This window comes from Filicampus tigris, chromosome 19 (genome assembly GCF_054856515.1).
Source record: "Filicampus tigris isolate MCC_2025a chromosome 19, RoL_Ftig_1.0, whole genome shotgun sequence".
In the NCBI taxonomy this organism is placed as follows: Eukaryota; Metazoa; Chordata; class Actinopteri; order Syngnathiformes; family Syngnathidae; genus Filicampus; species Filicampus tigris.
In genome coordinates, this window is record NC_141235.1 from 7,092,951 (window position 1) to 7,112,651 (window position 19,701).

Genomic DNA, 19,701 nt, shown 5'->3' on the forward strand with positions numbered 1-19,701 from the left:
GCCACTAACAAATGACCTTCATCAAACCTTAAGAGGCTGCTTGCTTTAGAACTCCATTGATTTTCAGTGAGTCAAGATGATGGTTCTATCTGGGTCAGATGCAAGTTGCTACATGTGTTGTGTCTTGAGACAAGGTGAAGCAGCATGTTGCACATTTGACAGTTATTCTGGGATGTTGATTTCTTTTTCCTGTGTGTCTGTGTGTTGCCATCCGTCCATCCATCGAGAGGGAGGGATAGTATGTATATGTCTATATACCGTATCTGTATGGTACATAGACGTACGTTTATGTGGGAGTTAATTTATGTGTATATATGTATGTATATGTGTGTATATATATATATATATATATGTATATATATGTGTATGTATGTATGTATGTATGTAAACTATAATGATAACAATAATGTAATACATTTCCTGCTTTTTTCCCCATCAGGAGAACAGATTGACTTCATGGAAACGCAACACTGATAAACAATTGCCGCCTGGAGGGAGTGGAGTGGGGGGGGCTGTCTAGGGGGGCAGTGGCCGCATTCCTATTCCCCGCATTCGTTTCAGACCTGTTGATGGAGCGGGAAAACCAAGGTGATTGAGCGGGAAAAAGAACCCAACATGGGACGGGCTGCCATGATGAGAAGAGGTGAATAATGCCGAGGAAATGCGGAGCCGAGTGAGTGGTGGCGGAGGGGGGAGGAAGAGGAGGAGGAGCGAGCGGGCTAAATCCTCACACTATTATTATCCCGACTCACATGCAGCCCCCTCCTGTGATGGAGCGCACGGAGACGAGATGAAAAGGTGAAGCGGGTGAGATTACGGCACAAAACTCTCCATCACTCCCAAAATTTCAAAAAAAGATTTTTTTTTTTAAAGAAATCAACAGGATGAGGACCTGCTAGTGCTCCACACTTTTCACTGGACCAGCTTCGCTTTCGTACGGTTGCCAACTCTTATCCTCTTTTGATCCTGTCTTCAGGAAGCTCGCCATCCTCTTTGTCCCTATGGAGTACAAGATGGAAAACTTTTTCCTAGACCCAAACCCCATGGAGTTGAGTCTGATCGAGGAAAGGGGCACGGCGAACGTGAGAACTGAGGTGGGAGGAAAGCAAAGAAGTTGTTAACCAGGAGTCTTCCGCTTGAGATCCTTGCTGCTCCCACTATATATCCCGCTGTGCCTTTCCTCATCCTGGGATGCACCGCGCGGACCCACAGTTAAAAATTCCTCATATGCACATAGCAAGTGACCACACACACTTGCAAGGACGCTTAAGATAGGTACCGCGAGGTCCAACGTCAGACCATCTGGGAAGGGATCGACGTCGAGGATGGAGCGTCGGGACTTAGTGCTGGATGGCTGCGCGAAGCCCAGGTGAGTGCACTCACACACACACACAAACACTGAAACTGTTTCCCAACCTTTATTTGACCAAGACCCACATTTACATCTGAAAATAATCTCACTGCACACCACACAAAAAAAAACCCACATACACACATAAATTATGTATGTACCAAGCATTTAATTGTTCTGCATATCACTATACGTCGCTAGCGTAGATAGACGCACAAAGATGCCTTATTTGTAGTCAATCAAACCATTTTTGGCCAATTTAGAGAAATTCAATAATCTCTCACTGATGTGGCAGCAGCACACTGGTTGTAATAACACTTAATCCATCCAGCTGAGGTAGAACACACACCCAATTAGACAACACCTCCTCCCCCCACCCGACATGGATTACTGATGAATGACACGCTAACACTGTTTCACGCAGGTATTGCTTGTCCCGCTCAGCTCATTGATTCGTGCCTGCAGCTCTCATTTTTCTCCATTACGGTCCACACACTCAATACATATAAATTCACTCGCATCCACTCCGTACCGATGGTGATTTGAAAAAAAAAAAGGCAAAATATGCTAAAAACAGATGCAAACTTCTAATGCGAGAATACAGAGTCTGAAGGGCGTTGGAGAGGCGCGATTGTGTCTATGTCATTTTTGACAGTAGATGTTGGAAACGATTGGCAGTTCAGTGTTGCCCATCTCTCTTGTTTACGTGGTTCAAATTTGGTAGCACTCTCAAGAGGGGGTTTGCTTTTGAAAGACCTCTGGAACTGTCCAAAATGACCATAAAAATGGACTCTTCAAACCAAAATAACTGACTACCTAGGTGTTCTCTGGCGTGGTTTCTTGAAAGATTTTTTGTGGGTCTGCTCATGGTAGACATGCCAACCAAAATGGACATTTTTGAATTAAGAAAAAAAAATTTGAATTGAATTTCTTCAATTTCATGTCTTATAGCGGCCATCAATTTTGATACCACATTGTGCTAACATGCCGTGACAAAAACTAAAATGGTTAACAGTTTCGTGTCCTTCCCGACTTTATGGGTGATTCAAATTTGGTAACTTTTGGGCAAAATATCCAGAACAAATTTGTAATTGAAGGAAAAAAAATACACTAAAATGGCACCATTAAATCAAAATGACGGACTTCCTGTCCCTTTTCAAGCATAAGTTCTTGAGACGTTTTTGTGGGTCTGCTCCTGACATACATGACTACCACATTTCATACCACTAACTTAAGCAAGGTGCTTTCTAACAGATCAAAGTTATATTTGGTCGCATGTACCTCGTTGTACTTTGCATGCTTTAAAAAGAATCACAAGTGCAAACTCATCAAAAGCCGGAATTAATACATCCCCATAAGATTTATGCATCTAAGTATGACAGCAGCACTCTTACTGTCAATTCTCTCTTGATTGTCAGGAAGCCAATTGTCCCCTCAAAGTCACTCATCTTGCGCATCCGCCAACGATTTCCTGTAAAGCTGTCAAATCGTCACGAGCGGCAACCCCCACGCAGAGAGGGCTGAGGGCGGGGGATACCGAAGCAGCCGCTTAAATGCTAATTGTGATAAATGCGCGTGCTAGCAGACGTTGTCTCTCCGTAATAAGCTCAGGGGTTAGGCGGTGACACACTCTCGCATATTCAAATTTGGAGACAATTTTGACACAAAAGAGATGTTAGCTGTGATTGCTAATGATTGTACGGCCATGGGAGGGATGAGCAACTTGACTTAGTCATCGCCTTCGTCATACAGCAATTTGTCAAAAGGATATTAACACATTGTAATTAAAGCTCCGAATCTTCAAAATGATTATCAAACTTTGACGTCGTGCTCTGCATACATTAGATGACAAAGGCAAAATAGTTTGCACTTGAGCGTCGCCAGTCTGCGTAGTACACCCGCTTCCAATTGGGCCTCAGTTGGATGAATTTCCTTGTAGGAGTTCGTCAAAGTACGAGGCCTGGAATGAATCCCATTTATATATATATATGTGTTTTTGATTCATTCATTGGGGCAAATCCCAGTGTGTCATCAAAGTATCCACTGATGGTGGAATCGTTCCCTGACCTGAATTCCGTGTGGGCAGCGTGGGTTCAGTTACTTTCCACTTCATGACTGTTTTAATATGAGTTTGAATGGCTGTCTTTCTCCATCCACCTTATTCCCGTGGGTTCTTGTGTGCGAGCGTAGAAACAATTATGGGAGCAACTTCATACAAGACACCGTAAGTAGTGGTGAACCATTTGTTACAATGGCTTTCATTTCCCGGAGTGGTTTATATGAACATTTTGTTCCTTTTCCAAACAACCATTAGCCCCCGTAGCATTTAAAAATGGGAAAATTTGGAACTTGTTGGCGGTTGTTATACCAACAAGCAGAGGAAGTGAGACTGTACTTCAAGAGCTAAGTTTAGCTACATAGCTCACCTTGTCCGTATGAAACATTACAGTACCCTAATTTGACCATTTTATCCCCCTTTTCTTGAACGGTAAGGGTACAGTTCGCATGAAATGTTGATGAATCTCTGGTGACGATTACAATGGTGATGGTGGCGCTCATCCCGTCAAGTAGATCCTCCCCGCTCATTTCCTCTGCCTACCCTCCGGGGACTCAGCATGAGGACTCCATCACATCGCAGCTTAGCGCGTAAACGACTTGACTGCTGTGTAGTGCACCGGCGTGCAGTGTGTGTCCCCCACGAGGCGCTTACTGAACACGTCTGCTGGCATTTTCCTCCAACAGGTTGTTAACAACGTAAGAGCAGAGGCTGGAAAGGCCATACACACCTCGTGGAGTTGAATTACTAGAATTCAACGTTTTATGGCAAGTTAACAAAGTTTGTCGCCATGCTGCGCCCGTACTCAATGTTGCCAACTTGTACATTGAGATCAAATTTTGTAGGAATCAGACAAAATCTCTAGGACTGATTTGTCTTCAAGCAGCACAATTCACCTGTTTTTAGTCACCTGAGGGGACCGTCATTTTGTCACTTCTGTCCACTGAAAATCATCGCAGTAGCTCAGGGCTCAGGTAACGACCAATCACAGCTCACTTGTTTTTGTGAAGATGAGCCATGATTGATCATAATCTGAGCGCTGAGCAACTGTGATGTCATTTTCAGTCAACAGAAGTGAAAAAATGACGGTCCCCTGAGATGACTAAAAACGGGTGAATTGTGCTGCTAAACTCGTATTCCACAAACATCATATAAATCAGAATGCCTTGTTTTAACTAGTGTGCCTGCCTGCATAGAACATATTCTTGAAAAAAAATGTTTCTGCTGACTTCAACCTTTAAGTGAAACTGGCATATTTTACTCATAAACCTTAGCACTGTGTCATCTTAACATTTGATTTTAATCACAAAATTGTGTTACAAAAGGCCATCTGATATGCTTTGTTTACATCAGATTAAACACGCACAATGACATCCATTCTATGTCGCAATCTCTGTTACAGGTCCGCTTATCCATAGAGGGCCTTTGACAAGCACACACACACACGCATCAGTAATCTGCATCATCTAGCAGAGATTAAACTGTTAAAGAAACACTCGATCCGCTTGCCGGTTTTGTGCTCACGTCCCCAAGTCAGCATTTATTTGTTTATTCTTATTATGCTGACAAATACCAAGGGTTGTCTTCTATTTCATCCCTCGCGGGAAAGGGGAGAGATTGTTCAGGGCAGATACCTGGAATGTAGCGTACAAGGTATTACGTACATAAGAAGCTATTTTTGTCCATCGTGTACTTCAATAACAATGACCTCCATCTCATATTACTTACAAATGTACCTGCTCATTGTGAAATCTGGGCCTGCGTATTTAAACATAAAGCTCTTGTTCTGTTGGTAGAATGGCAACAGGTGGATACACAGGCTAATTGTACCGTCTGCCATCAAGCGGAAGAGCATTCAATTGTCCTGACATAGAAAGAAGACCCAAGTTACATTATTTGTCGGAAATATTTTTTCAGACCAATTAAACGTAATCGGATCATTTCATACAATAATGTTCCACGGCAGTGTTTGTGAGTAACGGATCTAATCACGTGGAGCAAAGAAGCAGCAAAATCCAAATAATATAGTGTAAAACAAAACTAATACCGAAAGCTCCTTCTCCTTCCATCTTTCCCAAGCGTGACCCCTCAGAGCTGATCTCGCAGCTAATAACCGCCGCTTTGTTTTTGCGCTGTGCACCTCAAAGCCCGCAAGCATCAAAACCTTATTAAGATGAATGATTGATAGACCGCCAACAGTAGCAAGGACGTGCTTAACCCGCTCGGCTGTTGCTTTGAATCAAAGAGAGGATGTGTTGTTAATTATGCCAGAGGTCTCTGATGGCCGTGGACGTTGCCGACACTTCGGTGGACTATCAAAGTAGTCGACGCCGAGTCTTTATTGGTTATGAGTGGGCCCACCTGCACTATATTAAAGAGCTGCGCTATATCAAAGCTATTGACTCGTGAAGGAAAGATCTTCAAAAGACTTTCGATTAAAGAGTATGCAAAGGTTGATTGTGTCGCCAGCGGCCACCAATGGCAGTGCTTAAATACATGACGATTCATTTCCATCAAGGATGGGCCATTCACCCATCCATCCATTTTGTCAATTCAACGTATCCCCATTAGTGTCGCTGGTAAGATGGAGACTATCCCAACTTTGCCCCGTGCATCATCTGCAGCACTAATAAATACTAGAGTCGAAACAATCAATTAATCAACAGCTAATCGATTATGAAATTAATCAACAATTGTTTTGATAATCAATTAAACGTTTCAAGACCTTTTTTAACTTAAAATTTTTCCTAATTTCTTTTCTGTAGTTCTCCATGAAAGCAGACTGATGATCTTTGTGTTTATTTTTTCTTCCAAATAAGACATTTACAAACATCTGCTTTTACTTTGGCAAACAATCATCAACATTTTTTTCCCCGTTTCCTGAATTGTGGGTTATGGACCAAACCAGTAACTGAATCGTATTCAAAATATATATATGATCATTTTCTGCACTGTTGTTGTTGGTGTTGTTGTTGTTGTTGTTGTTGTTGTTGTTGTTGTTGTTGTTGTTGTGGTTATCCTTTCGGCTTGTCCCCTCAGGGGTCGCCACAGCGAATCAAGTGCACGCTCGATTCGCATCATTGATTTGGCAAAGCATTTTGAATTTTAAAAATCTTTTTTTTTAATAAGGAGATTACGATTATTTAAGAAATTAAAGCCAAAGTCAAGTCAAAATGTCTTTACAGTAATATATTCTACATGTCCCACTCGTCCAACATGCTATTCTGATTAATGTTGTGTTTGTGGAATATGAATAGAGCAACGAAATCCACCCGTTTTTATCCATTTCAGGGAGAGGTCATTTTGCAACTTGCTGTTGACTGAAAATTGAAAAGGGCTGAGTTAATGACCAATCACAGCTCACCTTACGAACATCACACGACCAAACTCAGGAAACTCACTTTTTGGCAAGTTTCTGTTGCGGTACCAGGGTTGGTCGTAAGCTAACTAAAGGGCGGAGCTAGACACTGCAGCGAGTCGATTAGTGGATAGTGAAGGGTCAATTCCTTAACGAGAAGAACAGCAACTTGTTTCATGCATGTCTGTATAACAAGCAAGGTGAGAATGTAACAGTAATGACCTTAAAACGTTTAGCTCGGGGCTCGTTAAGGTTAATTTGTTCTGTTCGTCATGCTTTCCTTGGGAGTCCTTTCCCATCAGCTCGGTCGGAATCGTTAACATTCATGAGGAAAGCACCACTCAATTGGCCTGTCGACGACTTAGCCCCAACGCTGACCTCTTGAATATTTAATGAGCCGCCCTGTCCTGTGTAGCGAGTGTCATGTCAAAGGTCTGGGAGAAAACGCCGCCACATTGTAAAGTCACATTTCTGTAATACAATACTATACAATACAACTTTATTTATATAGTGCATTTCACAACAACTGCAGCTGTAACAAAGCATAAAATAGCAAAGTATTTTTCCAGCAAGCATTTTCCACAGCATTAACTTACATCAACAGAAATAAAATGTTCATTTTCTTTATAGGTAATGTGAAAGCAAATATTTACTATTAAAACTCAATGTTTTGTCAAAACATGAATGCAAACATGATCCGGAATACGTGAACAATTTAACATCATTAAATGTGTCAAGCTAAATGGCTCAGCTGGTCCAAATGTCTGCTGTCACACTGCTGCACCTGAACTCATCAAAAGCGTGATTCAGCAGATGCTTCGGAGAGTGATAAAGCTTAACCCGTACCGACTTCATGTTTGTGAGCATCATAATCTGCTTGAAGTCTTTCGACAACCCGAAGTTGGACTTTTTCGGACAAAGCTTTTTTATTACAGTAAGCAGTACTTGGGTGCGCTTTCAACTACATACTAAAAAAATACTTTAAAAAAAATCATTGTTGCTACTGTTGGCAGGATTAGTGTTTCGTCTAACGAAAGTCTACTAGCTTAATGCTAATAATACAGACCTCCATAGACAGAGTAACGGAAATCAACATAGATGTTATTACTACTTTAACACATGGAGCTAACACACACAAACAGAACATGCAATCACAGGCATAATCACATACTCTGCTCTGTGGGAACAAAGACTATTAATTATTACAGGAGCGCAGTGGGTGACTTTCTCTTCCTCCTCTTCTTGTTCTTAATTACGCTACCTCTGTAGACCTCAGTTCTGTTCAGCATGTTGAACACAACATTGTACTTCACTCAAGGCACGGAACTCTGAATCCAGGAATGCCTTTACAACCCCTCCCTAAAAAGTACAAATTGATTAAATAAAAATCTGTGACTGATGAACTACAGTCTAGTGGTAAACATTATATTTGGTCAGTGGTGTCACGCGGTGCACAGCAAATCCCGCCGATGGAGGATGAACGACCCGCCGCTCGGCTCGTCTGTCGTCAGTGTAGACGCTTGGCGATGGAGCGATGATTACCATCATGACACCCGGGGCAGGATTAAGGCGGATTACATGCACCAATACACACGGACAGCTGTACGTACAGTACACATTTGGAGTGTGTGAACAAATACTTTGTCATTGTACTTTCATAGATTTTACAGGTATCAGTATTTTACTGGAGTATTTATTTCTCTGATACGACCCCATACTTTCTCAAAATACCGGTAGGCTCATTACAATGTAGAAAAGATGCAAACAGAGGTAAAGTTAATCACGGTTGAGATATTTTTGGGGGGTTGATTGATTGATTTGATTGATTGAAATCTTGGGTTATGAGCTAATTTAGTATTTTTTGTTGGTCAGTCCACATTAGCCACAAAAATCTCGAATTTGGGTTTTAAATTGGATGGTGATCTTTAAAACTCATCATATTTATATTTTTGGGCTTTCGATTCAGCATGAGACTTGGAATTGTTTTAGTGTTTTATTGTGTTTATTGATCTTATGTTATTCATTTATTGTTTTAACTGCCTGCATTTATGTCAGAGGTTTACTTTATGCACAGCACTATGTATGCAGCTGTGGTTGTTTTTAAAGTGCTGTATGAATCAAGTTGAGTTGAATTGAATTCAGAATATTCTGTCCTGTCTACACAGGAAGTAGGGTGCCAACATGGCCTCTCCAAGGGGATACCCTACACCTTCTCCCTGGCCCCCTCTCTTCCTCATCCTTCTCATCGCATCTCCGAGACCCCTGCACGCCCGGCCCCTCCTCCTGCACTCGTCCATCAACGTGGCGGTGGTGTTCAGCGGCTCCAGCTATCAGAGCGAGGTGCGAGGCCGGCTAAGCGGCGAGAACTTTGTGGACCTACCCGTGGTGGTGAGCCCTGTGACGGTTCTGGTTAATGACACCAATCCGCGTGACCTGCTCACCCGACTCTGCGACACCATGGCGACGGAAAAGCTGCATGGCGTGGTGTTTGAGGACGATGTGGGATCCGGCGCCAGCTCACAGGTGAGACTTGTTTTTATTTTTTTATTTTTTATTTTTCATGAGTTTGGTCAGCTGAGTTATTTGGGTTTCATGTTAAATGGCGAGTCTTTGAAATTTAGCTGCCATACTCCGCCCACACATAATAACAGAAAGCCACATAGTTCATTATTGGTAGTCACGTAGCAATGATAAGAGTCAATAAACTGGCTGCATGCTCTGCCCATACACAATAATGAAAACTCATATGGTTCATAATTTAGCCTCACCTCTCAGTCTGGTCAACTTTGGTAATAATTGGAGAAAAGCTGTAGTTTGTTTTTGAAGGTTCCGCAGAAATGCTTGCATCCAAAATAGCAGACTGCCCTTGGTTTTTACGGCATGGGTTCTTGAGACTTTTTTTGTGGGTCTACTCATGATAAATATTGTTCAGTGAAAAGCATTCTTTGTCCTCATTCTATGTATCCATGATGATGTCCTGAACGGACAAAAATGTTTCATTGCAGAGAAGCCCAATGGGCTGTCTCATATTTTGGTATAAGGTTATTTCGACGAGAGCTTGAAAGAGTCCGCATTAAAGCATAGCGGCCTTTGTCATATCCTTTTGCCCATGTTAAATGTTGTGAAATGAAAACCTCCAAACATTCTCCTTACCATCTGTTTTACTGAAATGCGAACCCAACCTGTCCCTGTTCGCCGCCTTTTACTGGCGCGCTGGAACTTTTATTTGTCATCAATCAACCGATGAAAGTCATTTTTATAGAGCTCTGAAGGACGGCGGCATTGAGAGAATTGATCCACGGCCGAGATTCACTGACATAATTGAAAACATTTTGGGGGGGTCTTCAGGTGACCGAGGTGGCACAAATCCTGGACTTCCTGTCAACGCAGACGGCTCTGCCCATCGTGGGAATCAGCGGTGGCTCGGCGGTGGTTATCCCGTACAAGGTAGGCTAGCACTCTCAAGCTGCTTTTAATGTATCGGGCGATTCAGTTTTTTATTTTCTAGCCGTTTTGGTAAAGTCAATTTTGCTTTTTATAGTTTGCACAATTCAGTCGAGTCATCTCTCCCTTCCTGAAATTCATCTAAAATTTCAAAGCTAAAAAGAACGTGTTCCTAGTGTTCGAACAAAAAATCTCCTTGCAAACCATTGAAAATGAAAGTTTGACATTAAAATAAACCAAGGCAGACCATTATTTTAACTTTTCAAGTTGGCCTTTCAGTTTTGATAGTTTTCCATCAGGTGCTACTTCAACTTCGTTTCAAGCCAGTGTTAAGACTTCAAGCCTGGGTTAGAGGTTCAAACAAGGCTAGGGGCTTCAATATAGGGTTTCAAGCCTTAGTTATGGTTGATTTGGTTTCCGCAAGGGTGCCTCGTCACAATTTAACAAGATCCAGCAATTCCACCTTGAATGCGAGTGTTGATGAAGCCACACAAGGGTTTTAAGGCGCCTCTCCAGTCAGATGCTTGCATGCTAACAGTTTGATGGCAGCCTTTGACCTGATTCAGCTCCTCTTATCTGCGATACTTGAAGAAGAAGGAAGAGTAGAAGGACGAAGTGCTGGGAGGGGAAAACAACGATGAAGGAGCCTTCCGTCAGTCATCTGCGAGCATGAGATCGTTTTCAGGTGGATGAAGGCGAGAGACCTGACATAACGTTCGTCTTTTATTGTTCTTGCTCGGCTTTTAGGGGGAACAGAGTCTTCATCTCCTCACATGTCTTCATTTCTTTGTGTAAGCGTCCTCATCAACACCTTGTATTTTTAGCACGCGCTCTCACATGTAGACACGCACAAAAACTCACACACACATTAATAGCATACAGTGGGAGAAGCAGTCGCGAGTTGGGTGCCTTGCCCATCAGCACTTGAAGGCATTAGTGGTACCGTTTTTTTCTTCAAATTTGTGTTAGGGTTTAAAACTAGGGCTTGGGTTTCAGATTAGGATTTGAAATCTGGTTGCAGACAATTTTAGGGTTTCAATCCTGGGAAGTTCGGCCATCCGGGAGGAGCTCAGAGTCGAGCCGCTGCTCCTCCGCGTTGAAAGGAGCCAGTTGAGGTGGCTCGGGCATCTGATTAGGATGCCTACAGGACGCCTCCCTGGTGAAGTGTTCCGGGCATGTCCCACCGGCAGGAGACCCGAAGGACGACCCAGGACACGCTGGAGAAACCATGTCTCCCGGCTTTCCTGGGAACGCCTTGGAATCCCTCCGGAAGACGTTGCTGGGGAGAGGGAAGTCTGAGTTTCCCTGCTGAAGCTGCCGCCTCCGCGACCCGACCTCGGATAAGCGGCAGATAATGGATGGATGGAATCCTGGGTTAGAATATCCAACAAGGCTTGGGGTTTCAAATGAGGGTTCCAAGTGTGGGTTACAGTTTCAAAGTAAGGTTTCAAGCCAAGGTTAGGCTTCAAAGCCTGGCTCGTTTAGGTACTGTATTTTAATGTTGGTCATGACAGTGGTACTTGGAGTGCTCAGTCATGTTTTTAGGTGGTACTTGATAAGATAATTACGTGGCATTTAATATTCTATAAACCTGATATTTATATGGTATTCAATGGTGTACGTACCTCTAAGTTTCTCTTTATGCAATTCCTGCCCACATGTAAATGCCTCTCATGTGTTGAATTCAATTAAAGACGCTTCTGCTCGCCCCCGAGCTGCAGGACCCCATTAGAAGCCTTAATGAGACCCTTCAGGAGGCTTTGGCTCCCCCGCAGCTCTTATCCGTCACCCCAAAACTCCCAAAATGCAACTCCCCCCCGCCCCTTATATCCATTTAGCGCACCCGCTTCGTAACACACATTCACTATTAAAATGTCTTTTTAGCACTGAATGGAAAAAGAGGCTGTCAGACACAATAGTGCAGGTGGAAGGGCTGATTCTCCTCGCTTCAATGGCGGTTGATTATCAATACCCGCTATGACGACTGTCTTTGATGCTGTCGGAAAAAGAAGCGCCGCCCACCCCCGACTGGGTTGCCTAACCACAAAGACGAAAAGCGGAGGAGGAGGAAGTCCTATGAGTCCGGGTTATGGCCTTTGTGCGCGCCTCTAATGCATGTGTGTATAGACTGCATCCAGATGTGGCTTGCGTCATTTCACATTACAAATGCTTCAACACTCACCAGACACTTCATTAGGTACGCCTGAACATTATAAGGCCCAATTCAAGATGTATAAAAGGCTATGAGCTTAAACGAATAAGGCACCAACAAAAGTGAAAGAACTTGAAGAATTTTTCACTCAAAACTTTTATTGAGGTCCTATGTTTGTCAAATGGTTTCAAATTAGGTTTTAATGCCAGTGTTATAGTTTGAAGGTGGAGTTCCTTTTCTTTTCAGAGATTTTCCCACACTGAAAAATTTAACAAATTTGGCTTAAATTCTCACAAAGCCATGCCTTAGCAAACAAGCAATGGCAAGGTTTCACTTTCTGGGCCACATCTAGGCCGCATGTCAAATTATCGAGCCAACGAGTTGAAGTCTGTAGGCGGGATGGTATTAATTAATGAAGTTTCATTCCCGGCAAAAAAAAAATAAAATAAATAAAACACTTTCACGCCTGGAATACCGCTGGGCCTCAGAGTTGGCCTCCTTTTCGGAAGAGGCCAGAAGTGAGCGATCAGAAAAACAAACGGCAAAAGCAGGTCAAACTGTCCCGCTAAAAATACATGAATAGCTCCTAAAAAAAGAAACGGCGGTGTGATCCGGTGAGACCTATTGCGTCACTCTTGGTCCAAGAGTGCAGCAAACTGCTAATCTTGTGCTGGCGGCCTCAAATTGTAACAAATGCTGAAAGACACAAGCACGACGCTCTATTGGCCTCAAACATCAATCACATGCATGCATAAAAGCCACTTTGCTCCGCGCTAGCGCGTAAAGCCGCCAGTCTGCTTTATTTCCGACTTAATCATCGCTTACGACCGCAATCGCTCTTGGTGTGATGTTTGTATACAAACCAACAAAAAAAAAAGAACGAGGTTGGCAAATTGGCCGCGTTGCACGCCGTCATCTTGAGTTAGTCGACCTGCTTTGACACTTACAGTGCTTCATGGCAGCTTGATTGCAGCTGCGGCGACGCCCGGGGAATATGTACACACATTAAATACGCTTTCACCATGGAATGAGATCTAACAAGAGCCGTATCAAAAACTCCAGTGAACACCATTGAGAAATGAGTGTAGGGTAAAGAAAAAAAAAAACGAAAATCTCTCAAAGCTAAAAAAGGGAAGTTTTTACAGACCCTTACAGAGGTTAGGGTTGGTTTTAAAGTTGGGACTAGCACCCAAAATCCAGGTGCGCTCTCCGTTTTGACATTAACAAACAGATCTTTTGGTTGTTTGATTGTGCTGTTTTTGTTCTGTCTGCTTTTGGGGTCCAACACTTTGTTGTGACTCGCTTAGGATGCAACCTCCTATTTGTAGGCTAATGATGCTTCACTATCAAGTACCTAGTCCCTATTGTGATTTAAAAAAAAAAAAAAAAAAATCTGCTTCAGTGACAGGCACACATGCTTCTGCACTATTTTTAAGGCCCGCTCCATGTCGCGGCGACACCGCAGCCTCCCGGGGTGAAGCCCGAGCAACCCCAGACTGAGATTAAATTGAATGACGGCGAGTCTGGCTGTGATACTCTTTCGCTATTCCTGAGGCTCACAACTCTCAAGGGTGGAGTGTGTTTGGAGGCGGGGTGGGGAGATGACAGCTCTTCGCCCTCGGAGACGAGCCCCGGAGAGTCAGCTCCCAAAAGTCACTTTGACAGTTTAACACTACGCTGTTCCCGCTCTTGCTACTTTTTATCGGTGAACATGTGTGACAAGACGTCTTGTAGATATGGGGCCGGTAGTGCTGCTATTAAAATAGATACAATACTACTCCATCCCGGTGCCTTCTTGCAGCAGCTATCAAAACTGAGTGTGAATATTTTGCATGAAAAGCGGTCTTTCTTGCACGTGCCGACATCACAGGCTCCTTCAGATCTCCCAAATATTACAAATCACATCGGAATGCTTTGCCTAAAATGTCAGACGTAGTTTTAAAGCAAGATGTTCATATTTTGGATTATGATCTAAGAGGACCATAGCAGCATTTTACAAGCGCATTGCATACCTTGGAGCAGACAAAGGTGTGCCTGTTGACGACATTGACGACTGCTTAGCTTCCTCCAGAGCTTGCCTTTATCTGGGTCTTTTGTTAGTATGATTCAATAATAATGTCTTTGGATTTTTGAGGGATTCACCAAACTATTCATACAGTTGCATAGCTTTTTGAAGAACGTTATCTCTTGCATCTCCCCCTTAACATGCTGTTTTATTCTATTTATAAACAGCAAAACGTATGTTAACCAAACCACTCAATCTATGTTTCTGGGCTTTCATTTTTTTCAATCTGATTTTTTTTTTTACGATGAATTTTTATTATAACATGTACCTCATTAATATATGACACAAGAAAAACAAAATCAGTGCATATGCCGGTTCCAAAGATCACGTCCCATCTTGTATGAGTATATATGCTAATGTATGCTAACACACAAACACACACACGCACAGATGATATGCTAACGAATGCTAACACACATGCAACGTCGTGACAGAAAGGGAACAGCTAGTTCACACACTTGAGAGCAAATGCGGAAACTTAATGAGCATACATAAAATGTCAAATGCCATTGTCTTCAGTAAGATTTCCTACAAAAAGCAATGTGCGAGAAAGACCATTTATTTTTTGTTCAATTTGAATGTCATGTATAAAAAAAATGCTGTAATAGAAAAGATCATTTAATTTTTTTTATCAAATATTTTTTATTTATTTTAAAATGATATAGATTAGAAAGTATCATTTGGTTTCTTAATTGACATGTTTGTCTTGGCAGGCAGAGGGTTCCTCGTTCCTGCAGATGGGCGCATCTCTGGAGCAGCAGGTCCTCTGCATGTTCAAGGTATGTTCCCCGAGCCTCTTGTCAACCACAAAAAGGGGGATAAATGGACTTGTCCCACCAAATGGTCAAACCCGATGTCTGTAATCGGCCGATTAATTCGTGATTAATGATGTATGCAGACGTCCGGACAATTGTCGAGAGGTTTCCGGATTTAAATTGTGATTACAAATGAACACAGATTGCCTTGTGAGACATCCCAAAGGATTAAACGGGTCTGACCTTCGCTGACATTTGGGGATTAAATGGTGTAACTAATGGGAATAATTTCAATTACCGGTACTGCATTTTTGACAGAGTGCTTGCGATCTCAACGCGATCCAAAAACTGTATTTTCAATTTCAATTCCAGTTCTGACATTTTTTCATCCTAAACTTGACCGCTAGATCATGGAGGAGTACGACTGGGGCGAGTTTGCCATCATCACCAGCCTGCTGCCGGGATACGACACCTTCGTGGACATTGTCCAGGCCTACACGGATACGTCCTACTTCATGTGGGACCTCCAGGACATCCTGACCTTGGAGATGTCCGTCGGGGCCAACAACATGAGGACCAGGCGCATTCTGCAGCAGGTACTTTAACGGTGCATTATATTTTACGTCAGTGCTAATATTGATGTCTGATATCACTGGATCGATCGTGTGACTTCAGAGATCACGATACGATCCATCGCAATATTTCTGCACATTTATTAAAACAAAGTGATGGGAAATGTAGAGACTCTTCTTCATAACAAAATGAAAGTAATAATTCATTGTGTAGCTCCAAGTGTTGAGAATGACAATACAATACATCACAGTAATAGAGCAAAGTTTTAATGATTGTGAACACAAAGAAATGAACATCATCACTAATTGAATAACTGCATCTTGGATTACACCAATGCTGTATCAATACTGATTTGACATGTCACAAAATGTATTAAACATTCATACATAGACACACACACGCACACTGACATGGCTTAATTGTCTTATACTACCCTATACTAACATGAGTAGGCCCAATATTTTTTTGGGCGGATTTGGAATGTACATCAATAATATTACAATTTTGAATACGTTTTGATTTTTTAAAACATTTTTACATTTGTGAATAAATGCACAAAATGACGAGGACTTTATGTTGGCTTCTTGTTCAGCAGTTTTGTGCTGTCCTTGAATGGTATTTTTTGATGCAAGAGAGCCCTTTGCACAGAAAAAAAAGTGCTTTAGTAAAGTAGAAAATATTGGCATGACTCTAAAATTTCCCACCAACTTGAAATGTGCGTTATCCTCAGGTGGACTCCCAGGTGCTGCTGGTGTACTGCTCCTTCGAGGAGGCACATTTCCTTTTCAGCCAGGCGCTTGAGGTGGGCCTGGTGGGGCCGGGCTACATCTGGATCCTGCCCAGCTCAGCTGTGGGCAACCCCGAGGTGCCGCCGCCCGCCAGCTTCCCCGTGGGCGTCATCGGCGTCATCACGGAGCAGTGGCGCAAGAGCTTGCGGCAGCGGGTGCGCGAGGGCGTCGCCATCGTGGCCAAAGGCGCCGAGAGCTTCAAGAAGCAGCACGGCTTCATCCCCGAAGGACACGGCGACTGCAACAAGCCCACCAAGCACTCCAGCAACAACACGCTCTTCAGGTACGCTTTGCAATTCCCCGCTCAACACTTTGGCTAAGTTACTTAAGAAGTCTGCACAATTCTTCATGCCTTGAGACTTGGTCGAAGCAGCGTATGGCTCATCGCCCAAGGTTATTTTTGTATTCCCTGTTCCAAGTAACTTAAAACAATATGTATGTGTGCACAATTGTTAACCATTTTAGTTTCCGTTATTGCTCGTTGGTGGAGCATGGCTGTAAAATTTCATGACCAAACTTGCCCAAACCAGCTTTAATTGTTACACTTTGTCTTTTCCTATCTCATAAATCATTTTTGTGGGTGTGGTTTTTTTTAACTCTTGACTCAAGAGGCATTTTGTGCCTCTTGCCTTTGGCCTAACATGCAAATCAACCTTGATTTATTATTCAGAAGCCAATCCGTCACGGCCGTTTCGCAACGTACGTACACCGTATAACAAACAGTAGAAATGGACCCAGTCGGAACTATACTGCCGGCCCCCCTATTATCCCCTAATGAGTTACTCGGCATTAGATTGAAGCCTCCTGGGGGAGCTGCAGGTTTAATTAGAAAGTGATGATTGCGAGCGTACAAATGAATATGCAAATTCCCTCGTGCGATGTGGTAAAAGTTTCTTGATTGGAAAAAAGACACTCTTCCCCCTTTTTTTTTTCTCCCCACTGTGACTTTCTGCAGGCACATGATGAACGTGACGTGGGAAAGGAGGGACTTGTCATTCAACAACAGGGGCTTCCTCTCCCACCCGTCTATGGTTATCATCGCACTGGACCGAGAAAGAGTGTGGGACAAGGTATGCGTATTGCAGAAATTTGTGTTTCCCTTCATAAATCTCGCAACTTCCTGACAAGACATTATCTCTGCAGTTGGTTGGTTATGCTAATGTGCGTTATGCTACTTTAACGTATTATTCATCTGACAACAACAGCGTCACAAAATATTTTGGGGGAAAACAACGAGCACAGTACAGCATATGTTGTTTTGTTTGCCAGCTAGGAAGCTTGCTGGTTAATTTTTGCCTCACTTAAATGATAATTGACTTAAAAGTGTCATAATCATGCTAATGGGACAACATACAATGTATTGCTCAGCGTGAGAAAAAAGTCATTTGTATTTATCTGACGATCTCCTAAAGTTAATGGTTTCTGTTTTAGAGATGCTAATGCTAAGTTTTTCTGCTTTAAGTGGAAAAAAAATATTTGATTTATATTTGCTGTCTGATGAGCCTTCAAAATTCATGGTTCTTGTCTTGACCGCTATAATATATAGTTAAGAAATTCAGTGAGCTATAGATCGCCAACTAACATTTGCTTAGCTTTTTATTAGCCTATCAGATACCGCATTATTCTTGGTTTCTTGTTGTGTTATTGTTACATACAAACACACAATCACATGTAATGCCACGGGGGTGTACTGAAACACTCTCCGTGTAAAACGTAATCCAAGCAGCATTTGAAATCATTTATTTCCACTTTGGAGGCAACCTCATTCATCAATGTCAGCAGACCCACTAGACCCGCTGCTGACTAGCTGCTAGCGTGTGTGTGCACATATATACGTATTGCACATGTGTGTGCCATACTCCCTCCTTTTTGTCCAGACTTTTATATGACAATTTCATTACCGGCTTTGAGGGGCAGAAATGATTTTGCCCCTTATATTCTTTCTAGCAACAGGTAACAAGGATGAATGCAAATATACCTTTACTTTCTAGCAAGCATGAATTTAGCTATCAATTCCCTCCCCAGGTGGGCACCTACAGCCGGGGCATCCTGCAGGTGCGCTACCCCGTGTGGCCACGCTACGGCAACTTCCTGGAGCACGTAACAGATGACCGCCACTTGACCGTGGCCACACTGGAGGAGCACCCCTTTGTCATGGTGGAGAACGTCGACCCCGGCACGGGCACATGCGTCCGCAACACGGTGCCCTGCAGGCGCCAGTCCAATCACTCTGAAAGGTGCGTGCAGACGCGGACTCTACGCTCATTTCCGGAACCGTGTCACCAGACGCAAAGATGAGATGATGTTTTGTTTGTTTGCAAGGTCAAGAGCGAGCCGTCGAGCTCACTTGTTTGTTTCACTGATCAAAAAGCTCGCGAGCCGAATCTAAATTTGGCAATTTTATGCTAATGTCATGCACTGAGTTCTCGTTTGGAGAACTTCTGCCTCTTCGGAGTCAGTATGCCAGACATTTTCATGTAGCCACTCCATAAGTAGCTGAACGGGACAAAAAAGGGTGTACTGGTGCTTGTCTATAATGTAAAGTAGCGGTAAAGCAACAAAATAGAAACTGCATGGAACTCAGTGACAATTTGTTTCGAAATGGTAACCATGGTGAGGGTTTACGAAACCAAACGTAACCGTGGCGAGTTGTGTGGATGGTTGACAGGAGGCTGGGCGGTGCATAAAGGCAGGTAAGGAGCTGATTGGCCAGATGACACCAGATGAAAGTAAAAACAGAAAAAAACATGTTACAATACAAAAATATATAATTGCATGTGTGGGATTGTAGTGTTTTTGGCTGTGAGCAATAAAATCCTAATTAAATTGGAGCAGTTTTAAAGAAATGTTTTGCACTTAAGGCCAACCAAATTCAGCAGGTGGGTCTGCTATCTTGTGTTTTAGAGCGTGTGATTCTTACTGCTGCGTAGGGCAGCGGATTGGATGTGACTTTTAGGTCACATAGCAGAATTGATTAAAGTATTGTTTGTGGTTGCCTGTTGCTTGGTGAAGTAAAGTATGTGGGGTATTTCTGCCCCCAAATCCAATCACAAAATTGCACATTTTTTTATTAGGGCCAAATTGATTGAAAGTGATTTTGCCCAACTGGATCTATTAACAAAGTTTTGATTGATGGACTTTTGTTTTGGACTTTAATAT

General features: G+C 42.8%; 1 protein-coding gene across 1 annotated transcript in view; it reads left to right on the forward strand.

Moving 5' to 3' along the window:
• Positions 1–557: 557 nt before the first annotated feature.
• LOC147129208 (glutamate receptor ionotropic, NMDA 2C-like) overlaps positions 558–19,701 on the forward strand; it is a 34,043-nt gene continuing 14,899 nt past the window's right edge. Inside the window, exons 1-10 of the mRNA XM_086017242.1 lie at positions 558–643; positions 759–807; positions 977–1,369; positions 8,931–9,288; positions 10,114–10,212; positions 15,140–15,205; positions 15,589–15,777; positions 16,485–16,825; positions 17,498–17,612; positions 18,568–18,779. Of these exons, the coding sequence (XP_085873368.1) occupies positions 8,947–9,288; positions 10,114–10,212; positions 15,140–15,205; positions 15,589–15,777; positions 16,485–16,825; positions 17,498–17,612; positions 18,568–18,779 (1,364 nt within the window). The 5' untranslated portion in view covers positions 558–643; positions 759–807; positions 977–1,369; positions 8,931–8,946. The remainder of the gene's footprint in view (positions 644–758; positions 808–976; positions 1,370–8,930; positions 9,289–10,113; positions 10,213–15,139; positions 15,206–15,588; positions 15,778–16,484; positions 16,826–17,497; positions 17,613–18,567; positions 18,780–19,701) is intronic.